This window comes from Miscanthus floridulus, chromosome 5 (genome assembly GCF_019320115.1).
Source record: "Miscanthus floridulus cultivar M001 chromosome 5, ASM1932011v1, whole genome shotgun sequence".
Lineage (NCBI taxonomy): Eukaryota > Viridiplantae > Streptophyta > Magnoliopsida > Poales > Poaceae > Miscanthus > Miscanthus floridulus.
The window spans coordinates 118,563,438-118,576,513 of NC_089584.1; the positions used below are offsets into that span (position 1 = coordinate 118,563,438).

At 48.6% G+C, this 13,076-nt stretch overlaps 1 protein-coding gene across 1 annotated transcript; it reads left to right on the top strand.

Annotated features, from left to right (window-relative positions):
* The first annotated feature begins 9,886 nt into the window (after positions 1-9,886).
* LOC136455218 (uncharacterized) lies at positions 9,887-10,351 on the top strand. The gene has a single exon (XM_066455342.1). It carries the CDS (start codon positions 9,887-9,889, stop codon positions 10,349-10,351), a length of 465 nt encoding a protein of 154 aa, XP_066311439.1.
* The last annotated feature ends 2,725 nt before the right edge of the window (positions 10,352-13,076 follow it).

The window sequence follows — 13,076 nt, forward strand, 5'->3', positions numbered from 1 at the left end:
CTGTACCAGGAAGCAACTCTATCTTGAATTCTACTTTTCGATCCAGGGGCAATCCAGGCAAATCATCAGGGAAAACATCCGGAAAGTCACACACGACAGGGATATCTGTCAGAGACTTTGCTTGCACCGCATTGGTTGTGCAAGAAAGATTGATGTCCCTGGGTAACTGTACTAGAAAACCCTCCTGATTGCTCGGATCTCTGAGCATAACTACCCTAGTCGATGTATCGATAAGCACTCCATGACGACTCATCCAGTTCATTCCCAATATCACATCGATACCTAGCCCTGGTAAAATTACCAGATCAACCTAATAACTTTGCCCCTCTATCACAAATTGTACATCCCCAACTACCAGCTTGGTTGGGATAATACCACTGGCAGCCTTATACAATAACCCTCACCCTCAACAGTATATGTTTTCTGCATAAACTTGGATGCAAATGATGGACTAATGAAGGAATGCGAAGCACCTGAATCAAATAGTACAACTGCGGGGTGTTGGTCAATCAGAAACTTACCGGCAGTCACTACCTCTCCTGAAGGAATCTCAGTAATATTAGTGTGGTTCACTTGTCCCTGACGGCCACCCTGGTAATTATTTTTCTTAGGGTAAGGGCATTCCCTTGCCCAGTGGCCTGTCTTGTTGCAGTTCCAGCACGGCATGTTGCTTGGTGGAGCCCTGGAACTGCCCTGACTGGTAGTGCCCTTGGGAAGAGCAACTGTAAATGCCTTGCGAAACCCAGTCTTGGCGGGATTCTTCTTCTGTGGTGGGCGAAACTTGGCGGCTGACGCTGGAGGACGGAATGGAGTCCTTTGTGCGACGGGAGCTTTAGATTGTGAGGCACCCGCCTCATAGGCCCTCTTACGACTTTTTGAAGCCGCATATACAGCATTGTTGTTCTCTTGCGATAAAGCATTACTCACAAACTCATTAAAATGAGCGCACTTGCAATTTCCCATGGTCTTCATCAGTTTGGGGCTAAGTCCCCGCTTGAAGCTAGCAATCTTCTTAGCTTCGGTGTCCACAAACTCGGTGGCATACCTTGCAAGGTTGTTGAAAGCTTGCAGGTATTCGTTCAGGCTCTTGTTTCCCTGAGTCAGCTTCATGAACTCTGTATGTTTGATCGCCATAAGACCAGGAGGAATGTAATTTCCCCTGAAAGCAGACTTGAACTGATCCCAAGTGATTTGGGCATTAGCAGGCATAGTGGACCGATGATGACTCCACCAGATGCCAGCAGGCCCATGAAGTTGGTGCGATGCGTACTCAGTTTTTAGCACCTCAGTCAAGCGGAGCAGACGGAACTTCTGCTCGAGAGTATTCAACCACTCATCAGCTTATAGAGGCTCCTCAGCCTCCTTGAAGATTGGGGGTTTCGTGTCAAGGAAATCCTTGAAATCACTGTATTGATTTGGATCCGGTCCTTGGCGTGGACCACGGCCATCACGATTCGCAATCGTACGGAGGGCCTCGGCCATTGTGCGCTGTCCTTCTGCAAGCATTGCTATTAGTTCTATTGGTGTGGGTGGTGGTGGCGGAAGATCATCATCATCACTCGCACCGGTGGAACGAGTACGAGGCATCTGCACAATGCGCAACCAGTAATTATTGATGATGTCGGCACATTGGAGACACCTTGGACTTCTTCTAGGTATTCCTCTCCTTCAAACTTCTTGCCGAGAGATTTCACTTTAAACTTGGGATAAGCAATTATAAGGGAGGGAGTAATGCAATATGAATGTCATGAGTGAATATGATGCATGCTCGTTCCGTACGTCTTCACAAACCTAAGAAATTTTAAGCTTTAGCGGACTATACGGTCGCATACATACATTCTCTCAATTAGCGGTAACTAGTCGATCTACACGGTGCGTTGTTAGCGTACCTACAGAAAAACTTCATTGCAGCCCAACCCAACAAGATATAATGCTAATTACACAAGTAGTACTAAGATACTCTCCATATATATATCCCCCGATATATATACTTCGGTATCCAAACTACCCGAGAAATATACCCACAATTAAGTACTTTCATATATACATGTATGCAACATGTAAATACTCCAGTAACCACAACTAACTCTCCCCTAGACCGACGGTTGGACGGTCATGCTCTCGCAACTCACACTTACCTTAGCGTAGAGGCAATTGATCCATACATTACCATTCAAACGAATGGCATCCATGCAATATCATGCCGCATGGACGACGAAATAGAAACAATCAATTCCCCCAGTTAGTAATTATATATAAGCCACCTAGAAGTCCTTAAGTGGGCTATAAGGGATGTGATCACCAGTATACCATAAAAATTTTTATTTTTGAACACTTATATATAATTATAAGTTTGAAAACCATTTTTACAACAAAAGCTTTTTGTTTTAAATAGCCGTAAGATATGTTTAATGTTGAATCTAGCTCCGATACCAGCTGTCACGGAACCGACCAATTTATAAGAGCACAAGTACAAAAACAATCGTCGAAACGATCAAATTCTCGAACTTGAGCCCATATAAACCCGGTAGTCAACCGAAATCTCGAAGGATTTTGAACCAACTTGCATACAACCAAGATCACAGTAATTCAACATAACATATCGTACGTTACAACATTTCGCATACGTTCGCAAATAGGTTACATCATCACAGAGTCATTGTTATTACAAAACAAGTCTTGTAAACATGCGGAAGCAAATAGTTTAACTCACACACCGAGTTCAAATACACATACTGGTTTGTTGATCACAGACCGCAAAAGCATTCAGATAAGAGAAAGGAGATCATGCCCATGATCTAGTCCTCATCACCCGCCGGGTGGAGACAGTACTTGCAGAATCCCTGATATAGAAGGTCATCTGCAATAAGAGGGAATAAACCCTGAGTACGGGAATATACTCAGCTAGACTTACCCGTCGAAAACCAAACAAATGACACCAAGGATTATGCATAGCTTAATGTAGTGGAGCTGGCTGACACTTTCTTTTTGCAGAAAAGCATAAGTAATAATGATCAACTCTTAACCTGAACTAGCAGTGACTTTTTAGCCATTAACCTGTCATCTATATTAGCACCTGTACTAAGCAATCATTTTATTAGGGTGCAAACATTAATAACCATATCAGGTATTCATTGTGGCAACCTTATCATCATCCATTTAACCATATCGTTAAATTAATTGAATCTACGTTGCCGCTGCTCAGTCAAGTTCTCATTATCCGGGAGAGACGGCGATTCGAATCGATTCCTATCCAGCTGGAGGGGTATTCCTAAACACAAACCCTGCTTCCCCCGTCGGGGTCGCAACAAGTCACCTTTGGTACGATTCAGGAGTCGCGAGTCCGAACAGATCTACATTCTCAGAGACCCACTCTGCCAAGGTTGTTCGGGACTCTAACCCGCCTTGGACTTATGCCAATGGCTCTCCGCACATCCTTACTACCTCCAGAATGTCGCCACTGCTCGCGTCCCCAGCCTGAGTCGAGCTACTAGGCTTCGCGGTCGGAACGACTTATCCGGCCAGCTAAGTGTTAGGCTGCGTTCAACATGACATGAGGACGTACAGCGTATCGGTCCTTAAACGACTCAGACGGAGTCACTATGTTCAAACCTACACAAGACCCCGCCCGGTCTTAATTCATTATTCACATGGTTCTTTTCCACGATAGCAAATATAGCCAACCGTGATCCACCTCATCCTAAAGCTCGCAGGTGACAGGAAATCACCTGACTTCTACCGCACTAAGCATGGCTAAGCATTTAACCCGTTCCTGAACTTAAATAGGATTCCAGTGCGATATCTGGACAAGGAAGGATATATAATGCAGCAATTGGTTCCAACCAATTCCTATACTTAATGCATCATCAACAATAAAAGATACTCAATGTATTTGTAAAAACATGGGAGGCTTAATATGCTCCGGGGCTTGCCTTTCAGGAATGAGGAAGGCTGGTGGTTAGGGCACTCGGGCAATTCCTCCGCGGCGACTGCTTCGTCGGCTTCCTGCACCTCGGGTTCCTCCTCCTGGTTGGCTCCCTCGAACTCCAGCAACGTCACTCCCTCCGGCACACCTATTGCATGAATGCGCAAGATAAATATCATGGATGCACATGAACGAATGTCAGGGATGCTCGGGGAATGCACACGTTCGCTGTAGTTTGCATATTCCAACTTAAGCCCTATTCAAATCACTTTACTTACCAAGTTTATACAACCTAATGTATAATTGCTCATCTTCCGTTAATGACCTAGCACCTGCACCTAAGCATATTCTCAAGTTAGGCTAACCCCTAAACAATCAACGAGAACATTGCAACCACATACACTCAAGCAATTGTATCTCAGCAAAATGAATACTATGTAGCGGTGCCGTAAACTAGCCATAACTGGAGATTTATAATTCCAAATGACATGCAACAAGACAATCTGGAAAGCTTATAAAATTGTATGCAATTCATTTTCAGACCTCGAAGCATGATTCAAACCTTTACCAGTTCGAATTCATAAATCAACAGAACTCTGTCCTCACAAGGCAGAGAATAAGCAAAGACTGGAACCTAACTTTAAACAGCTGTAGTTTCTAAACTACTGGGCCAAATGCTAAATTATCTACAACTTTTGTATTCATCACAATCACAGAAAACCAAATTATCATGGGGAGCTTTCTAAAGTCCCCAGATCTGTCCAGAGGGACATGATGCAAACAATTAATTATTAACTTATGATATAAACACTTAATTGGACAAAACCAAATCTACTCACATGTCACACATCTCACAAGAACACCAGAAAGTAGGGTGTTCATTCCCAAAACATTTCCTCTAATACCTTTCTTAATTTATTTAATTAATTATAGGAAATATTAAACATATATGAAAGCTACACCATTAAATCTACAAAAATTACAGTAGACCCTACATGCCCTAAGTAGACTACCATAAAAATTTCACACTATTTTAGTAAGTACAACAGCCTACACAAAAATGGTAAGGCAGAATGGCTTTAAATGGCATAATTAGGAAACCTTAGTGAAAAGTGTCAAGCAACAGATTTCATATTTTTCCTAGCCTCCTTAGGGTACCAAGATACTACCTACCAAGTTTCATGGCCATAGGATTCATAGATAATTTACAAAAATTCACACAAGTATCTACCAATGATAAAAGGAAAATCTATAACTCAAAAACTACACATGCAATGACTCTCAAATTTTAACCAGAGCTTCTACTATACAAGACTAGCTTACCCACAAAATTTCATAATTTTTGGATCACATAAACTCAAGATATGATTTAAACAAGTTTGCATGCACTCAAAAACACTTTTCAAGTTCTTAATTAATTCATCCAAAATTTCTACATAAAGTATTCAAGACATATTTTTCTTAAATACTAGACCTAACTGTGAGTCCAACAAAATTGGAACCATCCAATTTGGATCTACATAACAGGAGATACAAAAATATCAAATCAGCATTCAAAACTGCATTTTTGAACTAGCCCTAAGAACTACAGCCACTGACATGTGGGACCCAGCCGTCAGCCGACCCCACTGGTCAGCGACAGCGAAGCAGAGGAGGCAGCTGCGACGCGCGGAAGACGGCGTAGCTCGCCGGTGGCGGCTCTACCGGCGACGAGAACGGCACTAACGTGACCTCCTAGACCTACTGCGTCGATTGGTACCCTAACCGCAAACCCTACCGACCTCTAGGTACCCCGACCACGGAGCTCGACGGCTCGGCCATGGCGCACGGCGGCGTGCGGCCGTGTTCCGGCTTGGCTGGGCCGGCGTGGGTGGTGACATCATCACCCGAGCATCAGCGCATGATGGGGAAGGCGATACGAGAGCTAGGGAAGGAAAAGAGGAGCGGTGCAGCGATGGCCACGGGGAGCTCCAACTCCGGTGAGGTCCAGACGGCGGCGGAAGGCTAAATGCGACCACTACCTCGGTTCACCGGCCCAACGGCGTGCTGGACAAGCTAGGTGAGATGACAGCAGAGCTTTGGGCTAATTGGTGGCAGCGTTTTCGCGATGGGGAGTGAGCTGGGCGACGGCGCTTGCTCTCGGCGGCAATGGTGGAGCGGTGGCTCCGCTGTTGCGCTTCGGACAAACAGAGGAGGCAAGGGAGGAGTGAATGGAAGGGCAGAGAGGCGCGGCTTTAGCAATGGACAGCGGCAGCGGCGCCAGGACGGCCGCAACGCGTGGCCTGCGTGATCAGACGGCCGGCGACACGCGGCGTACACGCGGCGGTGACAGTCTGAAGACGGTCGGTCACTGTAGCTTCGTTTCAGTGAACCAACGGCGCCTGACAGCAATACATGATGGCCCTTCTTCTCCTAATCCGTTGGTTAACAGCGAAAATAGTCCAGATACAAGTTGTAGCCCTAAGTACCGGCTACAATTCATGTTAAAGGACCAAGACCTAATTCTAAATGGATCACGAGTTATATCAAGCCAAAGTCGGCTCGATCAAACTGACATTGCATTTTAGACTTAGGAAATTTTCCAAGTGTTGAATCAGCACAAATTCTGACTTGTGGGACCTTTTTGAACATGTTGTGCACATTTTCAAGACTTGACTTCTAAACAAAGTTTGTTCCTTATATAATTCTCTACAACTTTGCTTTAGGTTGCCCAGACATGCAAACATCCTAAGCTACACTTTTTAAACAGTCAAACACAGGAGCTCTAGGGGTCCAAATTGGTCAACCATGACTTGGAAACCTAATTAGGCAAAATGATCAACATGAACATTGTTCCTAATGACATTCTAAGTGTAACTAAGTTACTTACAAGCATTTCTAGCCACACCATGCATTGGTCACACAAGAATCAATCAAGGTATACACTGAAATAATGAAAAACATAAGAAATGTTGCAAATGTTTCATAGTCATGTTTCACATGTTTCATGATCTTGTTGCATAGTATTAACTAATCTTGTTTCACTAAGTGAGTGGCACATGTTGCACTCAAGTGTTGCACACTTTACATTTCATAAAAGAGGCAACACACATGAAATATACAACATGTTGCAATGTTTCTAAATCATGTTTCATGTAATATAAGTTCACGAATGGATGCATGATGCTCATGTTCATGAAATGCAGTGCAAATGTGGAAGCTAAACACCTGGGGTGTTACAGCCTACGCCTCTCCACCGCGCCCCATCCTTCCATGTAGGTGCTGGTGGCTAACGGGGACTGTGTGCCCTGCGAAGGGTCGCCCGTGACGTCGCTCTCACCATTGGTGGGGAGGAGTTTACCATCAGCTGCTTCGGCATCAATCTCGAGGGGTTCAATCTCATCCTCGGCGTCGAGTACCTCCGCACCTTGGGTCCTATTCTCTGGGACTTCAAGGATTTGTGCATGGCATTCACCTGTGGTGGCTGGCGTATTCTGTGGAAGGGCATTGGCTCACCCCGCGATGACATTCGGGAGCCAGCCACAAGGGCGGTCATGGCTACCCCATCACAGCCCCTGCTAGACTGCCTCCTCCACCAGTTCGGGCTGGTCTTCGACGAACCGCAGGGGCTGCCACCGGCGTGGCCATATGATCACCGCATCCACCTGCTTCCGGGCACAGCACCAGTCGCGGTTTGTCCCTACCGCTACCCCCAGCTACAGAAGGACGAGCTAGAATGACAGTGTGCAGACATGCTCGCCCAAGGCATCATCAGACCGAGCACGTCCCCATTCTCCACCCCCGTGCTGTTGGTGTACAAGGCTAATAACTCCTGGTGTTTCTGCATCAACTACCGTGCTCTCAACGCTAAGACATCTAAAGACAAGTTCCCGATCCTGGTGGTTGATGAGCTCCTCGATGAACTACATGGCGCCAGGTTTTTCACCAAGCTCGACTTGCGCTCGGGCTACCATCAGGTGCAGATGCATCTTGACGACGTCACCAAAATAGCGTTCCGCACACACCATGGGCACTTCGAGTTTCTGGTGATGCCATTCGCCCTCTCCAACGCTCCGGCAACGTTTTAGGCCCTGATGAACGACGTGCTTCGCCCCTTCCTCCATAGGTTCATGCTGGTGTTCTTGGATGACATCCTCATTTTTAGCTCTTCATGGGCAGAGCACTTGCAGCACATCAGCATCGTCCTCGACGCGTTACGGGCACATAGGCTCCACCTTAAACGCTCCAAATGCTCATTTGGGGCCTCCACGGTGGCGTACCTCGGCCATGTGATTTCAGCGGGCGGTGTTGCCATGGACGCCGATAGGGTGGCCACTGTGGCATCATGGTTGACCCCACGGTCCGCCCGTGGCCTACACGGCTTCCTAGGCCTTGCTGGCTACTATTGGAAGTACATCCGTGACTTCGGCATCATCGCATCCCCGCTGACTCGCCTCCTGTGCAAGGATGCATTCACTTGGTCCAATGAGGCGGACACGATGTTCCAAGCACTCAAGTGGGCTCTGTCTATAGGCCCCGTACTCCAGATGCCCGACTTCGCAAAGCAGTTCACCGTGGACTGTGATGCGTCCGGCGCTGGGTTCGGCGCGGTTCTCCACCAGGACGACGGACCGCTCGCCTTCGACCATTCGCTGCATGCCATCTCAAGCTCGTGGCTTATGAATGTGAGCTAATCAGGCTCGTCTTGGCCATTCGCCACTAGCGGCCATACCTATGGGGGCGTCACTTTTTGGTCCGCACGGATCATTATAGCCTCAAGTTCCTGCTGGACCAACGCCTCTCCATCGTGCCGCAACACCAATGGATCAGTAAGTTGTTTGGGTTCGACTTCGCCGTGGAATATCGCCCCGGATGGCTTAACATCATGGTGGATGCTCTGTCCTGCCGCGATGTCGAGGACGGTGCTGCTTCAGGGGTGGCTATGCACTTGCTGTCCACGCCGACATTCGCCCTCCTCGACGACATCCGTGCGGCTACAGCTGTAGCTGGGGACGCTCAGCTTCTCCTTCAGTGCCTCTAGGAAGGCACGCTGGTCGCACCTTAGCGCATCGACGATGGTCTCCTGTTCCACGATGCTTGCATATTCGTGCCAACTTATGATGACCTGCGCCATCAGGTGCTCCTCCTGGCTCACTCGGCTGGCCACGAGGGAGTCCAGAAGATGCTCCATCACCTGCGCTCAGACTTCTACATCCCCAGTGACCGCGCTCTTGTCAAAGACTTCGTGCGGGCGTGCACCGTGTGTCAGCGGAACAAGACGGAGTCCCTGTAACCCATTGGATTATTGCAGCCCCTCGACGTTCCATCCCAGGTTTGGGCGGACATCTTGATGGATTTTATCGAGGGCCTGCCCAAGGTCAGCGGTAAATCCATCATTCTCACGGTGGTCGATAGATTCTCCAAGTACGCGCACTTCATCGCCCTTGGCCATCCATACTCCGCCGCTTCGGTTGCACGTGCATTCTTCGACGGCATTGTTCGTTTGCATGGGTTCCCTTCTTCCATCGTCAGCGACAGGGACCCGATTTTCACTGGTCATGTGTGGCGTGACCTCTTCAAGATGGCTGGCGTCACGCTCCACATGAGCATGGCCTTCCACCCATAGATAGACGGTCAGTCTGAGGTGGTCAATAAAGTCATCACAATGTATCTTCGATGTGTCACAAGTGACCGCCCACGAGCGTGGGTGGACTGGCTGCCCTGGGCGGAGTACTGCTACAATACCTCCTTCCACATGGCACTACGCGCGACACCTTTTGAGGTGGTCTACGGCCGGCCACCCCCGGCCATCTTGTCCTACACGGCTGGGTCAGCCAGAACGGACACGGTGGACGGCCTTCTTCGGGAGCGCGATGAGGTGCTCACGGAGATTCGGGAAAGGCTTCTCCAAGCACATCAACTGTCCAAGAAATACTACGACGCATCCCACTGCGATCGGGAGTTTGCCGTCGGGGATTGGGTATGGTTGCGCCTGCTCCACCGCGCTGCCCAGTCCCTCGAGCCCGCGCCAAAGGGAAGCTTGGCCCTCGCTACGCCGGTCCGTTCCAAGTGCTGGAGCGCATCGACCAAGTGGCGTACCACCTCCATCTTCCGGAGGGTGCCCGTCTACATGATGTCTTCCATGTGGGGCTGCTGAAGCCCCACAAAGGTGATCCCCCAGCGGCTCCTCCTCCTCGGCCGCCGACATCGGATGGCCGGCTGTTGCTAGCTCCAGAGCGCGCCCTTCATGCACAACTTCGGCGAGATGTGTGGCACGTGCTTGTCAAATGGCGCGGCCTGCCAGCGGAGGACGCAACATGGGAGCCTCTCCAGCATCTTCGCGACGTCTACCCCGACTTCCAGCTCGAGGACGAGCTGTTTGCGCAGGCGGGGAGAGATGTTATGATCGGCATCCCCTATGCCAGGCGCAGGCCCAATAGTGGCTAGGGGGCGGTCTGTTAAGGGGCTTAGAGGCCCAATTTATCGCTTATTTGGTATTTTCTTAGAGATAGATATAGTTCTTTAGTTATAGCATCTATAGGGAAGGATAAATACTTGTAATCTGGGATGATTGGAATCAAGCAGAAAGCAACAATTAAGTTGTTGGCTTCTCTTGGGAGCTAGCCGTCCCTGCCCTCTCTCCCTCGCGTGAACAGTATCCTTGTTACTGTAGCACCACGTGAACTCTAGGGCTGCAGCAGTAGCCGCCGCTCTCTCGCCACCACGGGCCCTCGCCGACGTCGAGAGTACAAACCACATCCTCCCCTCTTCCACCCCTATAACCTGTGCAGCAACTCCAGTAGGGCATCAAGCCCTATCAGAGAGGTTAACCAAGTTTAGCAATGGCGCGTCCTAGCTAAACCAGACGACGTCCAGACTGAAGCGGCGGAGCCAGAGGGAGCCAGAGCCAGCAGGCGGCGGCTGCAGGGGCGGCGACGATGAGGGCATGTACAACCCATGTTGTGTACGATGATCCATAGACAACATGCTGTCTTTAACGCTGGCATGTAGCCATGATCAATCGTAAATAAGATTTGTGTGTACCATTGTGTGGCTTGTTGAAAAAAGAAAGATCAAATATAAATAAGATGATCATGGTTACACTATTTTTTAGAAACCATAAATATAAATGATATACGAATATATTTATATTAATGTAATAGAACAAAATTTTCATAAATCAAATAAAACATAATCACCCTGACCGTTCATGCTAAAATTTGGTTTATGTTAATATTTATGTTGAAATATTGTAAGAGAAAAATAATGTTCTATAATTGAAAAGTAGCTCAAGCGAACGGGGCGAATATGACTACCAAGGAAGCTTCGCTGTTGTTCACACCCGCAAGGAAACACAGATTCACACACGTTCACACTAAAGGCAGTAGCTTTGACAGAGTCAAGTGGAAACTTCACGGTCGAATTAGCATCTTACTTTTGGGCAAGAAGGAAACCAAATCAGTTTTCGCATCCAAAACATTGAACAACTTCTACGTCCTGAGGTAGTTGCTGCTCCTGCTGCCGTGCTGCACGCTGTTGTCGTCCGCAAGCCGATGGATCTCCATGGCCACCTTTCGTCGAGCACCTCGTTTACATCAGAAACGCCGACTAAGCCAGAGAGTGGGAGGCTCTATCGCCGTGGTCCTCGCGACGGGGCGGGGTCACCAGGAGGAGGTTTCCGCGGCGGCGCTTCTTGCACCTGCAGGGCGGGGGCGCCGGCGTGTGAGCGGTGGGCTCCGCGACGTCGATTGCTCTCTTGACGACGGCGTCATGCGAGGGAGACGGCGACATCGTCAACCGCGTCATGGCGGAGGCCGCTGTTGCCATAACCGGCGCCGGAGGTGATGGGTGATGCCGCTGCGCCCAAGCCACGAACAACGGGGCAGGCCGCCATTGCTGCTCCAGCTGCCGAGCTGCTTCCGCGCGGGCCACCATCGCCGCCTCCGTTGCCGCTGACCGGGTGGAGAGATTGGATAGATTTTTGGCGCGCAGCAACCGTCTTGCGTGCGTCGAATTGGCTGTTAATTTATCGTCGTATCATTCAGCAAAATAATAGTATTTTTCTCTAATAATAAATCAACGTGAGCATCAGCCGTTTTTTTTACCAAAGGCTTCGAGCGCGCCCGCAATAGGATCCGCGCCGTCTCCTGGCCATACGAGGGTGTTTTGTGCAAACACTACAGGACGTAGACGGCACTCGACGGCGCGTTAACGTGCCCTGACGAGATGAGGCGACCCGGCACGAGAGGACGGCCCAATTGTCTGTCTCGAATAATTGGCCGCGCGCGTATATGCATGCATGCATTGAGTGCCCCCGATGGATCTAGCTAGCATGCAGCGCCTAGCTCGCAGCTTGGTTGCAGCTACCGGGCGTAGTCTGCTTGCTAGCTGTAGTTAGCCCTTTAGTTTCACCCCAACTTCTAAAAAGTTGCTACAGTATCTGTCACATCGAATGTTTATGGCCCGTGCATAGAGCATTAAATGTAGACGAAAAGAAAAACTAATTGCACAGTTTGGTGGGAAATTGCGAGACGAACGTTTTGAGCCTAATTAGTCCATGTTTGAACACTATTTACCAAATAAAAACGAACGTGCTACAGTAACCCCAAAATCCAAATTTCTCCGACTAAACAAGGCCTTAATGGCGGGGGAGGAAGTCGCGACTGTGCCTGCGTGATGGCGCGGTCGGGTACTCGTACCGGCCACGGTGGCCAAGCGGTACGACGGCGGAGAAAAGAGGGCGCCGTACGTCGTCTGCTACTGTGGGGATCTTCAGAGAGATGAGACAGCCGGATAGGCTTCACCGCTTCAGGTACTGTTGGCGAAGGTGGTACGTAAAATGGACAGATCACGTCGTGTAGTGAAGGGAACGCGCTCGTCCAATTGAAATTGGAACGAGACAATATATATAATTCTATGCGAAAAAGAACCAAGCAATTACTAACATGGTTATTATGGGAAGGGTGGCTGTATCCTCTTTCACAGTGCGAAAAAGAACCAAGCAATTTTTGCTGTTTGTGCGTTTTTTCTATAATTTATTTAGATTTTTTTCTATAAAACTAAACTGATTCATGCGAAACTTCCGTGTGAATCCTGCAAAATTCCTACGTTTCAAAGGACTAGGGAGTATATATATGTATCTCATTAATATCGCTACTTGTTTCATTCACGA

Coding starts and splice junctions, on each gene's coding strand:
- LOC136455218 (XM_066455342.1), top strand. CDS start 9,887: ATGGTTGCGCCTGCTCCACCGCGCTGCCCAGTCCCTCGAGCCCGCGCC.